The 21,221-nt window shown below is 48.1% G+C and overlaps 1 protein-coding gene across 1 annotated transcript in view; it reads right to left on the bottom strand.

Annotated features, from left to right (window-relative positions):
- Positions 1-21,221, bottom strand: part of PLXNA2 (plexin A2) — a 222,479-nt gene that overhangs the window by 65,834 nt on the left and 135,424 nt on the right. The window contains exons 5-9 of the mRNA XM_017525546.2: positions 14,848-14,948; positions 10,876-10,999; positions 8,771-8,924; positions 8,068-8,164; positions 4,510-4,624 (exon numbers count right to left, since the gene is read on the bottom strand). Coding sequence (XP_017381035.1) covers positions 4,510-4,624; positions 8,068-8,164; positions 8,771-8,924; positions 10,876-10,999; positions 14,848-14,948 — 591 coding nt within the window. The remainder of the gene's footprint in view (positions 1-4,509; positions 4,625-8,067; positions 8,165-8,770; positions 8,925-10,875; positions 11,000-14,847; positions 14,949-21,221) is intronic.

A 21,221-nucleotide genomic window follows, 5' to 3' on the forward strand; every position in this document is an offset into this window, starting at 1 on the left:
ACACACACAGGCACACACACACACATACACATACACACACAGGCACACACATGTGTACATACACATACAGTACCTGTGCTATGAACAAGAAAGCAAATCATCCTAAGATGCTTTTCCTGCAGAATGTTAAGACTATTGTTCACATTCCTGAAACACTGATTACTACCGCAGATCCACACAGTCTTCTGAGCGATCTTTTGGGTCATCTTCTTCCTCCTCTGTCTCCAGGCCAGCTGGAGCCAGGATCACCTCCTCAGCAGCAATCTTAGTTTAAACCAAGACTTAAACTTGTGGGACTATCCCAGGGGTGCGGGTAGGCTGAGGAAGAGGAAGCACAGCTGCAGGGAGGGCAGGGACCCTTATGTAGGAGCCCTTTGAGTCTTGGGCTCACATTGCCCACCTGTTCAGCCGCGCTCTGCCAGCTTTCTGTGCCGGGGACCCTTTAGCCCTCTGAAGCGACTTCTCCCTTGTGGAAATGGCATTATCTTCACCCACTGGACTTCAAAGAGAGAGAGCAGCCAGCATCCTGGGAAGCTAATCGGATTTATTTGGTTCTATCTTTCCCCTGGGACAGGGCATGAAGAAGATATTTATGTATCTACATCTCACTAGGCCTGGTTTAGCCGTAGAGGGAGATGAGCTTTAAAAGCTGAGAGCCATACATCCTCCCATGCACACCCGCTTGCTAACACCATGTCACAGCCTGATCTGGCCCAGGGAGGCAGAGATGTGGGGGGCCCCGCTGGAGATCTGTTGTGCTCTGAGAGCTGGAAAGGTCTGACTCATTACCTTAAGAGAGGTTGACACGTGGTTCAATTGAAAGTCAGTTTCCTCATCTATAAAATGGTGCCAATAATATCTGACAAACCTAGATTGCATGAAAGAGGAATATCAAAGTATGTTGTAAATGGTAATGTGCTGGATTAGCAATTGTCAATATTAATGCCTATTTCGTGTGTGTGTGTGCATGCGCGCGCGTGTGTGTGTGAATACAGGAGCAGTGGATTTCAACTTATTCAAGGCCAGCTTGGAAAACTGTCTCTGAATCCTAATTTCTGCATTTATCTGATGATCATAGGAAAACTGTTTAACTTGTTTAAGCCTCAGTCTATTCATTTATGATAGAATCTACTTCATAGAGTACTTAAGATTAAATTATATATATATATAAATACACATATATATGTACTGCATAGATAAAAAGCACTCAATAAACGTTAACTCCTAATATTTTTATTTTTGAATGGCATTGGCTGTAGCGCATCTGTTCTTCATTGTCAAGCCTAAGCATGGAATTGGTCCATCAGCCTTCCGGAAAGATGTGGGCAGATTTATCTCATATGCTGTCTTTTTATCTGGAAATGGCACCACGGACCCATCTTCTATGGGCAGTTTCTCCGTCTGTGGAGATGGATTTGTACTGGCCCATCCATACCCTGAACCCTCATCACCAACAGCAGAGGACCAGGCTGAAGTCAGGCCAGAAGTGTGGCTGCAGCCATGGAAACAAGCAAGCTCCCTGATTTTCTGCACTGTACTCAGCTTTTTTGGATGCCTGAGTTCTCTGTAGTCTTGGGCAAAACCCCTAAATTTTTAGCATTCTGGTTACTACAGATGTCAGCTATAAATTCTATGAAACTGCAGGGCTGTTGTGAGAATCAGTGAAAATGCCAAATGTCAGTGGTTCTCATTCTTTAGCCTCATCTGGGATGGGGCCCAAGAATTTGAATTTCTATGAGTTCCCAGGTGATGCTGACACTGCTGGTCCCTGGCAGGCACACTTTGAGAACTCCTGGCACATGTGAAGAAATTATAAATGTGTGATACATTAATGTTGCTATATTAATCAATGGAGCTAATCAGTTATATATTGTTTCTAGGAAGCAGACAGACATAAAATTTTGATTCAAAATTGGGAAGGCAGGCTTACTGGAATTCTAAAAGAGATATTCTAGGAACCCCTAAAGAGACTGCTAAGGGATTTCCAGTTAGCTGGAAATCCAGGTGATTCCAGTTCCCCAAACTGCATGAAAATATCAGCTGGGACTCCTGAGAGAGTAAAGGAAACCTTACCCAAGCTGGGCATGTGCATCTTTGCTGTTTCACAAATTTTCAGGGGTGGGATTCTCCTGTAGCAGAACTTTGGACAGAAAATAGTGGGGCCTGGCTGCTGTTTGCTGAAAAGGAACATGTGGCCGGCTGCGGTTAAGAACTAAAGCAGTATTTTAGGAAGCCCCGGAAGTGGCCTAGCAACCTCACTGGGAATCTGCATCCTGTTTCCTGAGCGAAGTTGGGAGCTGGGTGGAGTCTGGGCTTCCGTCACAGCTCCCCTCCAGACAGCCAATCCCTGGGGCCACGCCAGGGGCCGAAGCACACGATCATAAGACAGCAGCCGTCCACCATTCCTACGTATTAATTTAATGCCGAGTTGCAGGGAGGCAACAGCTTCTTTCGGCCCAGCTCTGGAATGTTGCAATCTCTCATCCGTGGCTGAGAGGGAGCTGTATTTCAGTGACTTCTGAACGGTGTGAGGAAGGCTGAGCCTGCTTCCCATTAGCTGCAGGGGCTCAGCTCTCTGGCCTCCACACACACCCCGGCAGAGTTTATTTATCCTGCTTTGAGTGATGCTCGGTGCCCTTGCTCCAGCTGCAGGTCACTTTCAGGCTTGGCTTTGGGTTTCTTTCGGCCTGAGGCGGGTAGCCTCAGGAGAAAGTGGAGCAGCTGCTCTTTCTTGTCTAGATCTGTACTTCACCCAGTCTCTCTGTGTCCTGGGGGCCACCTCAATCCATTTTAAGGAACTTTCAAAGTGGCCCGTGTCAAGGTTAGTTTCTGAGGCTGTGTCTCATACTCTCTCACTGCTCAGCCTTCACCCCTGCCCAGGTCTCCCACGGCTCTGCTGTTCTTGGCAAGATCTGCCCTCTAAGCCATTCTTCCATTGGTTCCCAAGGTGTGGTGCCCACTCCCACCCCTGCCTGCAGCTCTGCCCTTTTCTCTGAGTGAGAGGACTAGCCCCAAAGCAGTTGCATACCCCCACAGAATTCCAGGGCTGGAATTAATCTCCAGTGTCCAGGAAGGCTGGCATAGGGTTTTGAGGCCAGCTCCATCAAAGCATACCAACTGGCTGGAGGAAGATGCTTTTCTGAAAGGTTCTCAGGGCACTCAATGCCTGGTTTCCTCATGCTGAGGCACCCGTGGGTGGGTCCGTTTGAAATGCCACCTGCGGCACCTATGTTTCTCCCTTTCAAGACAGGCAAATTCCATTTTTCTGACTGAATGTAACACCCGTTGTTTCAAAAACTAAGAAGAGTTCAAGGGTGTGTGTGTTTTGGGATACCTTGCGGAGTCTATTTTCTTATGTCTAGCCATGGAAGCAACCAGCACTGCTATGGAGATCAGAACACACTAGACTCCATTTCTTAAAATCTTAGATGAGTCGACTCGAATGCCATCAATGGGATTTAAATAGAGAGGTCATTGGCTCATCCATTCTTTCTTGCATGCATTCTACAAATATTTCTAAATAAGACATTGAAGATTTAAAGATAAGAGGTAGTCCTTGCCTTCAAGGAGCTTGCTGTCTAGTGCAAGAGGAAGATGTGTATAGAAAGGCTATCGTAGTATATAAAAATGCTACATTGTCACTTATTGCCATTTTTGGATTTTCTAAAACATAGAGTAAGAGACAAACATGTGTATATGCACATGTGCATTTGCGTGGCTACGTCAGGTCTCTATAGTTGTTCAAATCCAATTGGCCATCCTGGGGAATGAAAAGCATTCCATACAAGAAAGGGAGACTGGGTAACCAGGCTTCCCTGTCCTGAGACATGCTATGAATACGTAAGAAAGTCGGCATCAGTGAATAATCATTGAATGGTATATCCCTTAGAAAGATAAGCAATTTGATATTTCACTGTGTTGATAACAAAGGTGAGTCAGGCTTTAGGAATGGAGCTTCAACTGTATAATAAGACAGGACTTTTAGCAATGCCTGGTTCTTTTCACTAGCTGAGTTTTTCTCTTTTTCTACAAGGCCACCCACCCAGTCATACATCAGAGTCAAAGAATCATTGAATTTGAGAGTTGGAAGAGAAGTTGGCATGAAAGAATGGTTGACAGTGAATGTTCCATTGAACTAGACTATGTCTGCAGCCAAGCAAAGGGCTAGACTCAAAGAATAAACGCCATTCACTACACTCTTCTAGACCAGGGAGTGTGTTTGGTTGAATATGTTTCCTCTAAGCTTTCAGTCTAAACCCCCAGTTACCTTCAAGCTTTTGAATGCATAGAATCTTAGGAGTCTAGTAGATATTGCCTCTGCCTCTGGGGTCATTGGCTGCTACTTTTTGAGCTTTATAACAACAGGGCTTTCTAGCATGCAGAATTTCTGGCAAGATGGCCAAGATGGGCCAGGGCAAGAAAATAGCCATAGTCATTTGACCATCTAAAGAAGGAGGGGCCACTCAGACTCACTGGGAACACTGCTATGTTAGGGTGAGCCCCTCTTACCTCTGAAACATTGATCCGGCCCTCCTGGAAGGAGCAGGTGGTGGGGTCGTGCGTGCAGAGGTTGCGGTACTTGCACCAATGGCAGCGGAAGGCGCTGTTGACACAGGACAGGCACCTGCAAGGACAGAGACGGTGAGAGGCAGAGAGAAGGGAACAAAGAGGGAAGGCGGCATGTGTCATGATTAAAATCTGTTAACCTGTGTTTAAATCCTAGTCTGATTCTCAGGAGGGAAGACTGGTAGGCCATCCTCTAGCACCAAGAATTGTGGATTCTCCATCCACGATATTCATGGGAACAGAACATTGGAAAGAAAATGAGACCAGATAACAGTGTAACTTACAAAGCAATGGTGCGCTTGTATAAATAAGCTCATGAGAACTGATTATTCGCATTTTCAGGAATTTTGCAAGCTGGTAGACATCATGGTGGTCGTTTGGAATTGACCATGATGGAAATAATTTCGCCACAGAATTTAGCAATGCTGCCAACTAGGTTTTCTTCTGATGCTGGTAGCTAAACATTTCCCAGGGCCGGGCACGGTGACTCACGCCTATAATCTCAGCACTTTGGGAGGCCGAGGCCAGTGGATCATGAGATCAAGAGATCGAGACCATCCTGGTCAACATGGTGAAACCCCGTCTCTACTAAAAATACAAAAATTAGCTAGGCATGGTGGCACATGCCTGTAGTCCCAGCTAATCGGGAGGCTGAGGCAGGAGAATTGCTTGAACTCAGGAGGTGGAGGTTGCGGTGGGCCGAGATTGCGCCATTGCACTCCAGCCTGGGTAATGAGCGAAACTCTGTCTCAAAAAAAAAAAAAAAAAAAGAAAAAAAAAAACATTTCCCAATATATCACTGCTTGTAAAGACAGGGTAGCTGACAGAGCACCAGGACAGGAACTGGGCAGATCTGATTCTAGTCTTGCCTCTGCTGTGGCCACTGGGGTCACACTGAGTAAGTCACTTCACCTTCTGAAATTGGAGTATCTTCATCTGCCTGTAATAAAACATTCCTGTCGATGCCACAGGGCTGTGTGGTGTCAGAAGAGATAACGCATAGAAAATGGTTTTGAAAAGTGCCAAGCTAAATGTGAGCATTATTGTCAAGGGCTTAAATTACCTGTTATTTCAACCTCCTAAATAACATTTGAGTGTTAACGATTGGTTCACATCATCTGTGTTACTGGGCTTGGATGAGCCAACAGTATTAAGTGGTAACTTTGCCCCACTCCCCCAGGGCCGGAATAATAGAGTATGCACGTGGTACGTGCTTTTCTTGCCAGGGTGAGCACTTCTTTCCTTCCAGTTTCACCTGGAGACTGTGTATATTCTTTTGGCTCTCTGCGTGTGACCAGGTCATTATAATGGAAATGGGTTTTGTAGGTGGGATTCGTCTTGCTCCTCCTTGCACCCCCCTACTCCAGTGGTTCACAACTAGGCCAATCCGGAATGGACAGGACCAGGTCTGCAGTCTGGCGCCACCTGGTGGGGCTCTGTTACTTTTGGGTGGTTGGGGCTTGATCCAGGGGTCACTGGTTCACAGGTCATAGTAGGTTAGGTAGGTTAGCTCATTTACACTTCATCTTCCCATGCAGAGCAGTTTTATCCCGTTCTCCATTGCCCAGACTTTCTTCCTTTCTGAGCTTAGGCCAATGCTATCTCATATACTCTCAGACAGACTGGTTCTCGGCAACATCTTACAGTTCAGCAAGTAAATAATGAAAATGGACCAAGGGCCTATGGAGGATGGTTACTGGGGCCCTTGCTAGATGTGGCTCTTCTGCTGGCTATTTTTGTGACCTTCATTGTAGCACTAATCTTCTGTGGGCCTCAGTTCACTTTTTATATTAAACGGAGGGGACTAAACTTGATTCCATGACTTTTAACTATGAATTCCCGGAGTAGAGAAGGGCAAGAGACAGTGTTTGGCATTAAAATGGAATCTTGGCTCTCAAGGAGACCTGCTTTTCTTCTGTTAAAACTTGCTGCCTGTGACAGCATCTGTGTTGACATAGCAATACGTCTTTGAAAGTGGTGACATCATACTGGGCTGCCATGGAGATAAGAGTGTTCTCACAAATAATGGATTCCATCACCACCATGTTGGAGTTTGAGAAGGAGGTAAGAGATTCTGTCGCCAAGACGCTTGCCATTCCCAAAGCAGGGTTTGCTGGGATTCAAATGCAGTGGTCAGTGGGCAACTTTGTCTATTTCAGCTTCAGTCCCTTTCTGCCCTCCCTGGTTCCCACCAGGCCATGTTCATCACTTGTTCTGTCTTTCTCAGTACATCTATTTATTTGTCCCAATAGGGCTCCCTCCTTGACTACTGTAGAGACCCAAGAACTCCAGAAGATTATTTTAATTATGAAAATCAAGTTCAGAAAAATGGAGAATAAGGAGGACTAACTTATTTGCCTCTTCTAATGTCTAAAGATTCCTTTAGGGTTTAGCTGCAAACAGACCCTCTCCCCACCTTAATTGCTGAGCCCATCATGCCCATAGCTTGGACCCTACAGACTGGATGCCCCTGAAGTCCTGCCTGTCATGTGGATCCCAAGTGGTTCCTGCCCTGGGCAATGGGAAGGATGAGTCCGTAAACATTCCCAATCACTGCTTTCTCTGATATGGAGCTGTTGATCGACCTTTCCCCTTGCTGAATGTCCAGGGGTTTTGGTCCTATGACCCTTATGTGGCTCTATTACAAGGACCTGTGTTTCCTTCTTTCTAAACCAAATGGTGCATGAGTTCCCAGCTTCTGTGGGAAGGGTATCAGTTTGTCTATGAGAGAGGATCCACAGAAACTCAGTAGGGGTTTCGCTCCCTCCATTTCTGACCCTGCTTTTTTTCCTTGTGAAATGTCCCCAGCTTCTCACAAAGTTGTGGGGTCTCATAGGTTGTGGGCACCAATTGGCAGGCATCCAGCTGCTGGAGATGGCTGGTGAGGTCAGTAGAGCTGAACTTAAGCCCCACCGAAGGCTGTGGTTTAGCCTGTCTGGTTTCCCTTCCTCTTGAAAATATTGAAGGATGGATTTAAAATATGGTGGAGTTAAGGCCTCCGCTCCACCTCCCCAGTCCAGGTCTTTGTGTCATGGGCTGAGAGAGGCTATTTTCCCCCTTCCCTGCTCCTCCTCTGTGGGTGACTGTGTGCATAGCTGACTCCCTACTCGTAGTTCCTCTTCATCTTGTTGTGGGTGACATGTACACATTCCCCTCACTGTCAATCTCTACCTTCAAAGTCACCATTAAGTGATGTAAAACGAAGAACTTTTTGTATGGTTCCTGTGCTATGACTCTCTTTTTACTGTCTTGGCCTGAGAGTTGGGGGTAGGGTATGTTGGGGTGGGGTCCAAGGATCCAGAGACTGTGGGGGGAAATACCATTTGGTTTAATATGGTAATATTTATATACCATGCACTCTGTCCAAAGTGCCAGACCCCATGGGGAAACTGTGAGGTGACTACAACATGGTTCCTGTCCTAAAGGAGCTTAGCATCAAGGGAGAGAAACCCCACACCCACATCCAGACCCAGAGCAAAGCCCTCCCCAATAAGCACTTACAGTTGGTGGGCACTGCAGTTGTAAAACTTGAACTCGGTGCTCACAAATATCTTCCCTGTCTCCTTGGACCTCAGCTGTAGCTCCAGTCCGAACCAGTCTGGAAAAACCAACAAAAAGGGATAGGGTTGGATAACAACGTAAGGACCCAGTGGACAGCCACAAGAATAAAATGAAGTCATGAAGCCACGCCAGGGCTCTCGTGGGACACAGATACTATGTGGAACCTGCCTGAATCGTCTCTTCTCCTCCTAGGGGAGTCTCTTTGATTGAATAGCAGCCCACCCCTCAGACCCAGACTTCCTCTGCCTGCAGGGAGGAAGAAGCAGATTCCACGGAGCCCATTGCCTTGGTCAGCCATGTTCCGTTACTGAAAAGATTTCAGAAATACTAAGTTTGAGCCCCAGGTTCTGAGGAGAGACCTGCTAAAAAACTCCTGATGGAAGCCACTGCATTCCTAGGAGGGTCAGGCCATCTGGAAAGACAGTGTGTTCTGTACAGCCTTCAATCAAAGGGGAGCAAGGATTTTCCTTCCTGAAATTCACTTTGGGGCATGACAGTTTGTTTTCAAACTCAAGCACATTGTCTAAGCCAATATCTGGTATAAGAAACCAATATCTGTACCTGGTTCTTGTGACCACACCCCCCAGCTCCCTCAGTAGAGAGAAGCCCCTCATGTGCAGCTCTCATGGCAGATATTTCTTACCTTGATCCAGCGGGATGACAGGGACATCCTTGGGCCCAGGTGAGATGCAGATGACCTGACTCCCGGACACCTGCCCCTCCACCTCTGTCAGGTTCCCAAAGGCACAGGCAATTCCCGCAGATAGATCAGGAGCATCACTCACTACCAGGCTGAGCTGTGAGAGGAACAGAGAGGCTCAGGGGCAAAGAGATGGCACCAAAGAAAGACCTCAGGAGTCCTGAGCTCCAGGCCCAGCCCTGCTGGGCCCAACTTGCTCACTGATCTCCCCTGACCTCATCTATGAAAGAAGGATGCTGGTCTAGGTGGTCTTCCAGCTTTGACACTGAACAGTTAGTCATTAATTATTCAATGTGTGCAGGGTCAATGGTCTTTATTAATATTATTATTAATTAATGTTTCCATCTTCTCCAGCATCAGAAAGCACTAAGGGGTGGGGTGCTGGAGGGAAAGGTATCAAAATTCCTCTAACCCCTGTTCATTTTGACGTGAAAATTAACGGTAAGGCACCATGCAACCGTGAAAGCGAGTCACGAGCTGAGCCCCTCCCAAACAAGGTCTTAGCTGTGGTTCATGGGAATAAATATCACCAACCTGGAGGTTTACCAGGAGCTCACTAGGTTGGTGGAAGATAGCTAGCTCCTCACCCTGGCTGTCCTTCATTAAGAGGCTGCTTATCAAGTTGTGGGTTCCCTAGAGTTTCTGTTTCTCTGTTCCATCTGGGCTCTCTGTTCTCTAGAAACTCTGTTGGAATGGACCAGTAGGTTTATAAGGAGCTCAGGGGATCAGAGAAGTGGCCACCAACTGCTTGATGTCTGCTATTACCTATGGGTTCCGATCATCTAGGCCAGCGGTTTTCAGTTTTTTTTGAGTTTGAAGATCCTCTTTTTAATAGTAAAAATGTCAGACTCTCAGGGGAATCCGCTGATTGAGAAAATATTTAATGGCAAAATGCTGCTGTAAATCCACCGCAATTTTAAACGAGTTTGTAATCAATTACCACAATACAGCATCTAAGTGTTATTTGAATAGGTAAGAAACGCAACTGGCTTCCTTTGCCCATGAGGAGTGCCCATACAGCTCATGATGATGACATCCCGGTGGCTTCCAAGTTGAGGACCGTGATGGTTTGGTGGGGGTTTCCCTTTGTTTTATTTTTAATTTTTAGTAGAGACAGCGTCTCACTATGTTGCCCAGGCTAGTCTCAAGCTCCTGCGCTCAAGCATCCCTCCCACCTCAGCCTCCCAAATTGCTGGCATTATAGGCGTGAGCCACTGCGCCCAGCCTGTAGGTTTTCCTCCGTCTTCCTATCAATATGCAGTGGCTTTCTCAGTCCCAGTGGGCATCACCTAGCCTTTCCACACATTTGTTTGCTGTTGAATCCCTGCCCCAGTTTTGTTTCCATGGGGCCAAGAGACTTAGGTACAAACTCCCCTGTCTGTTTCCTCAGCGCCCTGGGAGCCAAAACTCCTGGTGGGCATGAATGAACTGAAATCTTGGAAGGTTCATTAACTAATTAACATTCGTGAATGCTCATAAAACCTTCAGAATGAAATAATAATGCAGGGCCTGAAGACATAAAATATTTTGGGTTGTACCTTGACAGATAGTTAAGGGTTATTTTATTCTCTTTAATATTCTCTTTAAGCATACACTGACTGACTTTGAACTGAGGCAGTCTCTCTCTCTTGCTCTTATTCTCCCCCCCCCACACACACACATACATTCACACACACATTCACACACACACACAAAGACAACTCGCAGATTTCTGTAACAGAGCGCAGCGAGTACAGAACTGTAAACACAGCAGACACTGAAGAATGTGGTGTTCGGTATTGGATTGTATTATATTGCAGATGTTTGTTACTAAATGCAAAATCTAGATTTACAAAACAGATCAATGGGTAATGAATTTGCAGGGGGAACTGGGGAAGGACTATGCCCTTTACAATAGGCATTGCCATAGGTTTGCTATAAACGTAAAGTGTCCTTACTGCATTTAAAGTCTGATCAATTTACAGATACTCATGCAAGTGTGAATGGAGCACACACACAGGTGCATGCTCTGTGCTCCCTCTCCCCATGCCTCTGGTTGAGTTACTTACCAGCCGGCTGTGCTCAGACACTGAGATGCTGCTGGGATGCACCTCGAGGCTCACACACTGGCTGATGCTGGCAGCAAATCGATTAGGTTCCCAGGCCTGTTGGCATTTGTCCCTGCGGGAGCACCTGCCATAAACACAGATTCACAAGAGGTCAGGCTTCTGGGACCCATCTGTTTGGCTCTACTGTCTCCTGGGCAGGAAGGGGGTTTGCTGCCCTGTGACCTATGTTCTGTCTTCTCAAAAATACTTTTACTGTACTCCAGAGGGCTTCGGTGACTCCCAGACAGTCTCTGTCGAAGTTACAGACAGACCAAGAGGGAAGAGGATTAATCCCCAACAGGAGAGATGCAGTTTCGACGTAAAGAATTGTTACCGGTGGAGGGTGTTCAGGTTCTTGACGTCTTGAGCAAAGAATTGGACAAAACGCACAAACAAAGCAAAGAAGGAATGAAAGGATTTATGGAAAATGAAAGTGCACTCCACAGTGTGGGAGTGGCCTGAGCATAGGCGTTCGAAGGTCCTGTTACAAAATTTTTGGGAGTTTAAATACCCTCTACCTGGAGTATGCCCTACGTAAGTGAAGAGGATGAAGTACAGTTACAAACTCACGTCCAGCCAGTGGACGCCTACGGAGAGGATATTTTCTGTCATAGCTGAAGTGCGAATCGGCCTTATGTTCCCTGGCTCCAGACCCTGCTTCCCTGCCTCAGAATGACTCTTTACAGCAGTGTGGGATGCTAAGGCCAGCGAGTGAGGGCAGCCTGCGAGACCTGAGGAGCCGCACAGCCATGGGCTAAGCAAATGAACTTTGGGGCCAAAGAGACTGGGTTCCAACCCCAGACCTGTTACCTACTAGCTGTGACCCCTCGGACAAGCTACTTCATCTCTCTCTGCCTCAGTTTCCTCAACTGCAAAAAAATGAGGATCAGCCAGGCACAGTGGTTCACATCTGTAATCCCAGCACTTTGGGAGGCTAAGGTGAGGAGGATTGCTTGAGCCTATGAGTTCAAGACCAGCCTGGGCAGCATAGTGAGATCCCATTCTAAAAAAAAAATTAGCTGGATGTGATGGCACATGCCTGTAGTCCCAGCTACTCAAAAGGCTGAAATGGGAAGACTGCTTGGGCGCAAGAGGTGAAGGCTGCAGTGAGCTATGATTGCTCCACTGCATCCTAACCTGGGTGACACACTGAGATCTTATCTCAAAGAAGAAAAAAGGATGAAGATGGTGATAATAGCTACTTCACGGGGTTGGTGTAAGAATTAAAGGAGTCAGGGCTTAGGAAATGGCCTGGCACATAGTAGGTGCCATGACAGTGTTAGCCGTTATACTATTGATATTAACGGTGCTGATAATGATTCACATTCTCATTCTCCTCCGGAGAAATTTTTAAGAAAATAGGAGAGGATCTTGGCAGTGTGGGGCAGTGTGCATATGATTTTGTGGGTGGATTAATGGATTAATGGCTATTTGAATGCAGTGGCCATGTTTTATTCATTGGGATATTCTACCTGTCACATGGTATATTTTAAATAAATGTTTGTGTCAGGAAATAATGCCTTGAGACAGAGAGACAGACACGGGGCTGCAGCCAGGGCTGCCTGTGTCAGAAAGCATGCTTGGCTGTTTCTCCCAACGTCTTCATCTCAGGCTCTAGGCTCCCCTGCCCACAGTGGCAGGTGGGCAGGTGACACCAGCACTCAGGAGTGTCCGGTTGCTGCCTGCCTTGTCACATGGAAACCCGCTCCACGGCTGGTGCGTGTCCAAACCAAAGAGCCGTCAGGACCCTAGCGATTCCACAATCAAGCAGTGATTCGCACCCTACCTCCCCCCAGAATCCTCCCCCCTTCCTTTTCAGGCACATAATGGATCTAAATATGAATGCTGTCAAAGAAAAGAATTATTGAGGTTTAAGTGAATCCTTAAGATAGCTCTAAAGTGAGCTCTTGACTGGAGCCTTTATCTCATTGACTCACTGAAATGGCTCTTTTTTATCATACTATTTATGGCAACAGCTCTAACAGAGATAAATAGCCTTGGAGACAATAACACACTTGCAAGAGCAAGGCATACAGAAGAGACAGGACGGCTTCAAATCCCCCAACCCCTCAGACGCTCCTCAGCCCTTGGCCTCCGTTAAAGGGTCCTCCGTGGGGACCTGGGAGCCGCAGGTTGCCCCATCTCCTATGCCCGATGCCAGGCTGCTGCTGGCAGGTGGGAGAGCGCTGCAGGAGGGTCTGGTGAGGAGGCGAATGCCCAGATGTGGAGAAACCTCTGGGTATAAACAGCAAGAATCTTGTTCTCCATGAACTCTTGGGGCAGAGTAGCTGGGAGATAAGTGCTCTGGTAGGCAGGGAGGATTCTCTGAAGAGTTAAGGAGTTGAGGGGACAGAGGACACCTGGGACCACCCTGACGTGGCTCATTCCAGCAGCCACAGTTGACCTGCACCAGAAGGAAGACAGGGTGGTTTGTGGCGGCAGGGAGACTCAGGCATTGCTGATGGATCTACAGGCACTTGTTCAAGTTGGGGAAAGTAGATGTCCTTGCTGTTGAATAAATGATAATCCCCGATCTATAATTTTGGTGTGTTCTACATGGGAGAAGTGCCACAGGCTCGGAAGTTGAGAGGACACAGTGGGGGAGGTGTGGGGAGCAGGAGGTGCCTCTGGACATGACCACTGCAGAGCAAGAGGGCAGGCAGCCCAGGGCCCTGTGCACAGAGCTGGCAGCAGGCTGTCAGGTTCTTTGGAGAAAGAAATTCTCTCGAGGAAAGACCCTGCCTGCTGGCTGGTGGGCAAGGAATGGAAATGCACCCCCTTTTGCCATTCCTGGAGCTCAACATTAGAATCTTTACCACTTGTCTGACTTAAATGGAGACACACTGTCCAGGTCTGCTAAAAGCATTTCTGCAAAACTTTCTGAGGAATCTCTTACCTCCAAAAGCCAAGCAGAGAACCCAGTATTCACGGGCTCAAATCCAGTCCAGATTTTACATCTGTGAGGCGCCAGCCTCCCTCCCTCCCTCCAGAGCCCTCCCAACACCTGCTGCAGAGGCTGGAAGCCAAGAGCTATTGTGCAGGACCCTGAACTCTGGCCCTCCGCCTCCGCCTCCACCCCAAACCCAGCTCATTTCATGGAGATGCTTTGCTGGCTGGCATAGAGCCATGGAGTTTCCAACTCCATTGGGCAACAGAATTCCTAGCCAGCTCCTGCCTTTTGGGGTTTTCACCCTTTCTCTTCCCCTGGGGCCCTTCAAATTAGGAAGTTTAAGTGTGATTTAGCATTTAATATTGAGTTGGTATTCAATGGCAGCTGATGAGGCCAGTTGAAAGTGAGATGTGAAATTCTTGGAATCATGAAATAATGAGGCCAGCAGGGTCCTCCCAAGGGTACAGGGTCCATGATAATTAATCTGATTTGTGTAGCCTCTTCTGGGCTTCCTTATTTCCAAAGCACTTATTATTTCATTTAGTCTTCACAATTCACCTGCGAAACAGACATTTTCCCTAAACAGCAATGGAGAAACAGAGGCCCGGAGTTGTCAGGGGACCCATCCAGGCTCACACAGCAGTTAGCTGGAGTCTAAGCCTCTCAGTGCTGATGAACCACCATCTGCACACTCTTGGCACAGAGGGGCACCTATTTCACTGAGGAGGTTCTGGGGAAACCTCAAGACTACCGTTTCCCTTGTGAGTTCTTTCAAACACACAAGGATATAAGCACATCCCTTCAGAGCAGCTGGAGGGCTGAATTTGGAAGTAAACTGAGAGAGGCAAAGGCCGTGTACTTAGAAAGAAGGCCCACCAGCGCTCTTTGCCTCTTTCTGCTCTCAACACTGAGGCCACGATTAGAATTGCTGCTCTGAAAAGGACAGTTCCTCTCTCTCTGCAAAACGCTATCATATCCCATCATTCCAGGAAAGCCCCGGTCTTCTGCATGCCAAACCCCTTTCCAGTATACCCCAAACTTACATGTTGTGCAGGGCACACCAGCCACAGTGAGGGTCCCCCGAGCTCAGGCACTCCCCACAAGTCGTATACTGCTCACACGACTCCACGGGGACCCTGGTGACCTGGCAGAGAGAGGAAAGACGGTGCAGTGAGGTTAGGTTGTGACGATTAGCAGGTGTGTGTCAGACAGTCCTGCATGTGCTCACACTTGTACTGTCAACTCCCCTAAAGAGGTGACAGTGGTGGCAAGTCATGGGCTCAATGTCCCCAGTCTCTTTACCTGCATAAGGCAGGTAGGCTAAGCTGAATGTGTTTCTGAGTGGTAGGCCTAAGACTTCTTGCCTTTGCCAGAGGTGGCAGCAAATCCCCCATCTATTTCTGCCTGCCACTAGCATCCTCCCGAGTCTGGCAAGCCAGTGGCAAGCACTGAAAATGGTTAACTCTGTTGAAAGGCTATTGAGTGGCACAAACTCATCTCTGAAGAGCTTTCAGCTGGGCTTGGGCTGAGACATCCTGCCTACACAGAAAACATTCAAAAAGGGAGAGGAGAAACTTTTCCCATCAAATAATATTCATAGTAGAGCACAGACTCTTTACAGCCAACCAAATATACCACCTGGATCCAATTATCCCATTCTCTGATGCCTGCATTCAGTTTCTCTAGTAAATCTCCCATCCTTTGAAAAGTCTGGCTAAATGGGAACATCCACAGAAATGAGCAGCCTGATTCTGTCTTGCCTGGAAAGTGGGGATCTGCAGATCAAGACCCTGCCCCCCCCGGAGACTGTAGCCCTTGCAAACTCCTCCTGGCCTTCTGCTGGGGCCCTGCAGGGACTTGAGCTGGGCCTGTCTGGATATTACTCACGCCCACCTGCACAGCAGGAGTGACAATAAAGGCTAGGCACGGGGGTCAGAGGACTGACGTGTTCCAGTTGATATGTCCTAGGTGTCTGTTGCTGGCTGGGGCAGGAGGCTGCTGGGCTGCAAAAACATTTGCTGGACTGGGAATGGGTTCTTGTTAGGGCATAGAGGTCCCCCACCTACCGGATGTGCAAAAAAGTAAAAACATAACCTGTGGTCCAGCAGCACAGTGTTCCGCCTCTGGCAGGGGGACAGATGATATGACGGAGACGCCTTCACGGCATCCTCCTGAGAGGTTCAGGATGGATCCTAACACTGTTCATTCAGCAAATGTTTATCAGATGTCAACCCTGTGGAGCTCTGGTGCTATGCAATATGGAAACAATAGCGAACAGCACACAGATTCTGCCCTCGAAGAACCCCAGAGTCCAGTGGGAGTTGGTAATTACAAGCCGAGGCTTGCTCTACATTGTGCTGAGTTTTTGTTGTGTGGGATTGGTGTGAGTGCTGAGGGTTTGGGGAGCTTAGAGAAGAGGTGACCGGGGGTGGGCGTGCCTTAAAGGGCAAGAGGAGGTCAGATGCAGAGACCTGGAAAGACAGGCCAAGCTGAAGGATTATGGTGAGCAAAGGCGATCATGGGCAAGTTCAGTATAAACCTAAGTGTAGGGTGTACAGTGGGTGGGTGGGGAGAGAGAAGAGCCTGCCTTCCTCTCCTGGGTGTCCCCACCCATGCTTGCTACGTCAACACATTTAATATTACATATTACGAGGCTTTTCTGTAAGTCAGTGACATGATCAGCTTTAAATATCCCTAACCTCCTTTTAATAATACAAACATGAAATGCAGGGAGATGAGTGTAAAATCTTGCAACTTTGTTTTAAAAAAAAATCCTGGTACTCTAAGTATAGGATGGAGGATAGCTGATTTGAAAGAGCTCAAGTGTAACAGACCTGAGGGTTTGAGTTGACTCAAAGTCAACTCAACTCTAAGTCTGATAGGACCTGATAGGGTGATGTGATAATGAAAGAAGCTATTTTGACCATGGGCTGCATACATAGACACACAGCATCGGGGTCAAGAGAAGCCACCCCATACCGGGGAGTTCAGAGTTCAGGTCTCTGCCACCTGCCCTAGGAGGGGGCATTGCTCAACCAGAGATCCTTCCCGGAGGGTGGCCAGGATGGGGTGGAACGCAGAGGTGGTGTCTGAGGTACAGCAGATGAACCTGGGATGTTTGTTTAGTCCAATGAAGTGGAGTCTCAAGGTAGTCATGGAGGCTGCATTCCTGTGTTCAAAGGCCAACAGTACGGTTGCAGTAGGACTCATGAGTGAAAAGTTCAGAAAAGCTCAACATCCTACAACAGCCTCGCTTTTCAAATGAACACCTATCACAGGGGTGCATAAGCAGTCAAGGTGACATTCATCATGAAGGCTGTAAGAAAGGACTTCTGCCCTCAGAGGAAGGTCACATTAGTCCCTTCCAATTCTGACATTCCAGCATTCTATTTCCCACAGTTTCTGTAATTCCTCCTTGAGACAGTTATGTTTATGATTTTTGTCCTGTACAACTTTACAGTTAAAAGATAACGTGCAGCCACCACCACCACCAATTGATTGCATACCGCCTTCAAGAACAACCCTTGAACCCTGCCTCATGGCCCCACGATACCTACAAGAAACACCTTTCAGGCAGGTATCTGCTGGAGACCTTCTAGTGTGCCTCTCCCGGGTCTGGTGACTATGAGCCCTCTGAGATATCGCAGACCCTGGCTGCCTGGGAGGCTTCCGCTGGCCCCCTCCATCCACTCTCTGAGGCCTGAGAGAGGCAGTCCAGTGCCTAGCCTCCTTTTCTTGGGTTTCGGGCTCCTTGTGAGTGATGTCTGCATCTGGCTGCAAATTAAAACAACTGTCTGCATTGCATTCGGCCCGTCTGTCAAAACACAGCCCGGCCCTCAGCAGCTGGGAAAAGGGGCCCTGAATGGGAGCAGTGTCTCCAGCAACAAAGCCCACTTTCACGCCAAGTGCCATGGAGATAGTGAAACCCTGTTCTTCTCCAAACATGAAACCAATAGCACAACTATTTTTCCTGTTTCCTGGGCCCTCCTGGTGGGATTTTTTTTTTTCTTAATGCACTGAGTTGAAGAGCAAAGTGAAACAGGAAACTTGTAAGTTGGTGGGAGTTGGGGGTGGTGGTCTAAAACTTGAATTATTCTCTAATAGCCACACACAAACCAGAGGAAAGAAATGTCACAGTGACCGGGAGGACACCCTCAAAGTCGGATGTTCCCAGGGGCCTTCTATATTCATTCGTCAGCCAATATTCATTGATCGTGTCCTCCATCCAGGCCAGTGTGCTAGGCACTTCAGAATAAAAACAACAACAGCATTAAAACACAACTAGCACCTTCAAGTTGCAAACAGACTAGCAATAAAAAGCAGAAAGCAAGATGTGTTCTAAGAGAAGTATTCAAAGAGGGCTGAGGGAATTGAGAGCAAGGAGAAAACACTGCCTGTGTATGTGCTGCCCAGGACAGTCGCCACTAGCCCCATGCAGCTATTGAGTTTGAAATGTGGCTAGGGCAAATTAAGATGGACTGTAGGTCTACAATACACAATGGATTTGGAAGATTTAGTGAGGAAAAGAAAAAAGGGAAAAATTACATCAATAATTTTTATCGACACGTTGAAAAGATATTTTGCCTATATTGGGTTAAATATATTATTAATTTCACCTGTTCTTCTTCCTTTTTCAAATGTGGCTGCTAGAAAAGTTAAAATGACACATGTAGTTCATGCTTGTGGCTTGAACTTTGTTTCTACCTGACAGTGCTGCCCTAAACGGAGAACACACAGTATGTGTCTGGGCCTGAAAAGGTGAAGAATATGGCTGGGCGCGGTGGCTCACGCCTGTAACCACAGCACTTTGGAAGCCTGAAGCAGGCAGATCACGAGGTCAAGAGATAGAGATCATCCTGGTCAACATGGTGAAACCCCGTCTCTACTAAAAATACAAAAATTAGCCAGGTGTGGTGGTGCACGCCTATAGTCCCAGCCACTTGGGAAGCTGAGGCAGGAGAATTGCTTGAACCTGGGAGGCGGAGGTTGCAGTGAGCCGAGATCGCACCACTAGATTCCAGCCTGGCAACAGAGTGAGACTCCAGCTCAAAAAAAAAAAGGTGAAGACTATCTAGACAGATGAAGGGCATTCCAGGTGGAAAGAACCACATAAGCAGACATTGGAAAGCAGAGTTTCTTCAGACACCTTTGGTGAGGGCAAGGGAGGGATGTGCAAGTCCGGATATGTGGGTCTGGGTGACCATGGGAAGAACTACCAAGGCGCAGAGCTGGAATACGTGATGCCTCTGAGCCTTCTAGCCTTGGCCCAAACAATGTCCTCCATGAGGCAGGCCTGGGGCTCTCAAGCAGCAACGGCCCTCAATGTATGGTCCTCAAACCAGCACCTTTGGTGTCACCTGTGAGATTACTGGACATGAAAATCCAAGGTCCACTAAATCAGCAACACTGGGAAAGGGGCCCAGGAAATGGGTCTTAATAACCCTCCAGCCAATTCTCACGCAAGCCAACCACTGAGATAGACGACTCCAGCTCCCTGAATGGGTCTTTTTAAATGTTAGGTCCTGGGGCCGGGAAGAAACAGAATATTACTCTTCCTTGGGTCTATGAAAGGAATTAGAGGGATCTTAGGTGTGTAGGGGAAGGCAACACTAGTCTGGGGACTACTTGATGCCCAGTGAGAACTTGGTTCTAATGATTCTGCATCTATGGAGTCCATAAAGGACCAAGTTCAAGCCTGCACAATCAGGAGCCACTTCACTGTGCACCCCAGGTGACAGTCCAGCACTTGCTCTAGGGCTAGGTGGGTGGGGAGGGAGAGGTCTTCAGAAGCCCAAGAAGGAAAGGGAGTTTTCTTCTGGAGAGTGTCCACCGCGTCGGGCGCCCTCTGTCAGGGCTGACTCAGAGATTAATGGGACACTCTATGATGCTTTAATTAACATTTGTTTATTATTACTGCATTTTAATTATGCCTGAGGCTCCTGGCCTCCTCCACTCTGAATGCTGGGATCTGGGAGTGGCTGGCTGGCGGGTGAGTGTGGCGATGGGAATCATACAATGGGAGGGTGCCCTTCCTCCTGTCCCCCCACAGCCTTCTCCCCTGGACCCGAGGTGCTGCTTCAAACTGGATTCCACCCTCATGCTCGCCACTCTTTTCTGCTTGATCTTATGGCTTGTAATTATGCCTTTAATGAATATAACTGTCCTATTAAGTCATTTACTTAAGAAATACTCTTAATTAAAGGTGACTCACACTGTATTCTTGGCTCTCCTGGCCCCGGGGCCCTGCGTCTCTGGTGCCTTCCTTGGCCTGATTCAGTGGGGTCAAGGATATATGGGAGGGACTTGGCAGGGGGTGCAGACTGTGGGGCAGTTTTCTTTCCCCAACCAACTGTCTCCATTCAGCACACGGCTAGCCCACAGGGTGTGAGGCCCAGTACAACTGGACACACTATCAGATGATTAGAGGCGGTGGGGACAAGTCACTGAGGGAAGATGCTGAAGCCGGCCTTTTTCCTGAAGATCTTGAAGAGCATGGCGGACCTGCAGTGTTTGGACCATCCAAGGTTAGCCCAGGAAGGCCTCAGAGGCCCTGAGAGTGAGCCATCCTGGACAGAGTCCTGGGCAGTGACTCCCATCAGAAGCAGACACATCACCCTTCCCACAGAAGAGTTTCCCAATGGTAGGCATAAGAACAAGCGCCTTTTGCCAATTGAGCTTGGGGACAGAGAATCAACACTGCATCTCTGCCACCCTATGTAGACACGTGGAAGGACCTACACGGTTCTGAGCACTTGTGTGGCTCTTCGGAAGAAACGCCGGAGGTGAAAGCAGAAAACCTCACATGACTCTGACAGTGGCTCATGCTGGAGGCACATTTAGTCCTTAAACATCTACTGAGCCTTACATTTTGCTCAACCCTCTGTTAGGCATCAGGGCTACTTTCTCTCCCCTCCTGGAGCCCATGGTTCAGTTGAGAACAAAACCAAGGAAATATAATCTCAATATGGTGGGACAGACGCCACAATAGAGGTAGAACCATGACAGTCGTGGCTCAGACGACAGAGAGTGGCAGCTCGCCTCAGGGCGCTGTGGCAGGAGCACTAGGTGTTACAGCGACCTGCAGGATTCCTTTGCAATCATGCAAGAGATACACAGAGGGACGAAAGGAACAAGGGAAAGCTGTGCCCCCGGCTGGCAGTCCCCTCCGAGACTGAGAATTTAATCCCCTGCTTCCCCGGAATCTGCCCTCACCCCTGCCAGATGGTACACCTGTCCCCACACGTGTCCCCTGCTCCTGACACAAGGGAAGAAACAGAGGCCTTCCCAGTGGCTGGGAGCCAGGTGGCAGGGGTGGGAGGTGGCACAGATGCCCGAATGGAGCACCAGTTGGCCTCATCAACAGCCTCCTGGTCCCCAGGGCTCAGGGCAGAGCACACAGCAGCTGAAGCTGATGGAG

This window comes from Cebus imitator, unplaced genomic scaffold (genome assembly GCF_001604975.1).
Source record: "Cebus imitator isolate Cc_AM_T3 unplaced genomic scaffold, Cebus_imitator-1.0 Scaffold38, whole genome shotgun sequence".
In the NCBI taxonomy this organism is placed as follows: domain Eukaryota; kingdom Metazoa; phylum Chordata; class Mammalia; order Primates; family Cebidae; genus Cebus; species Cebus imitator.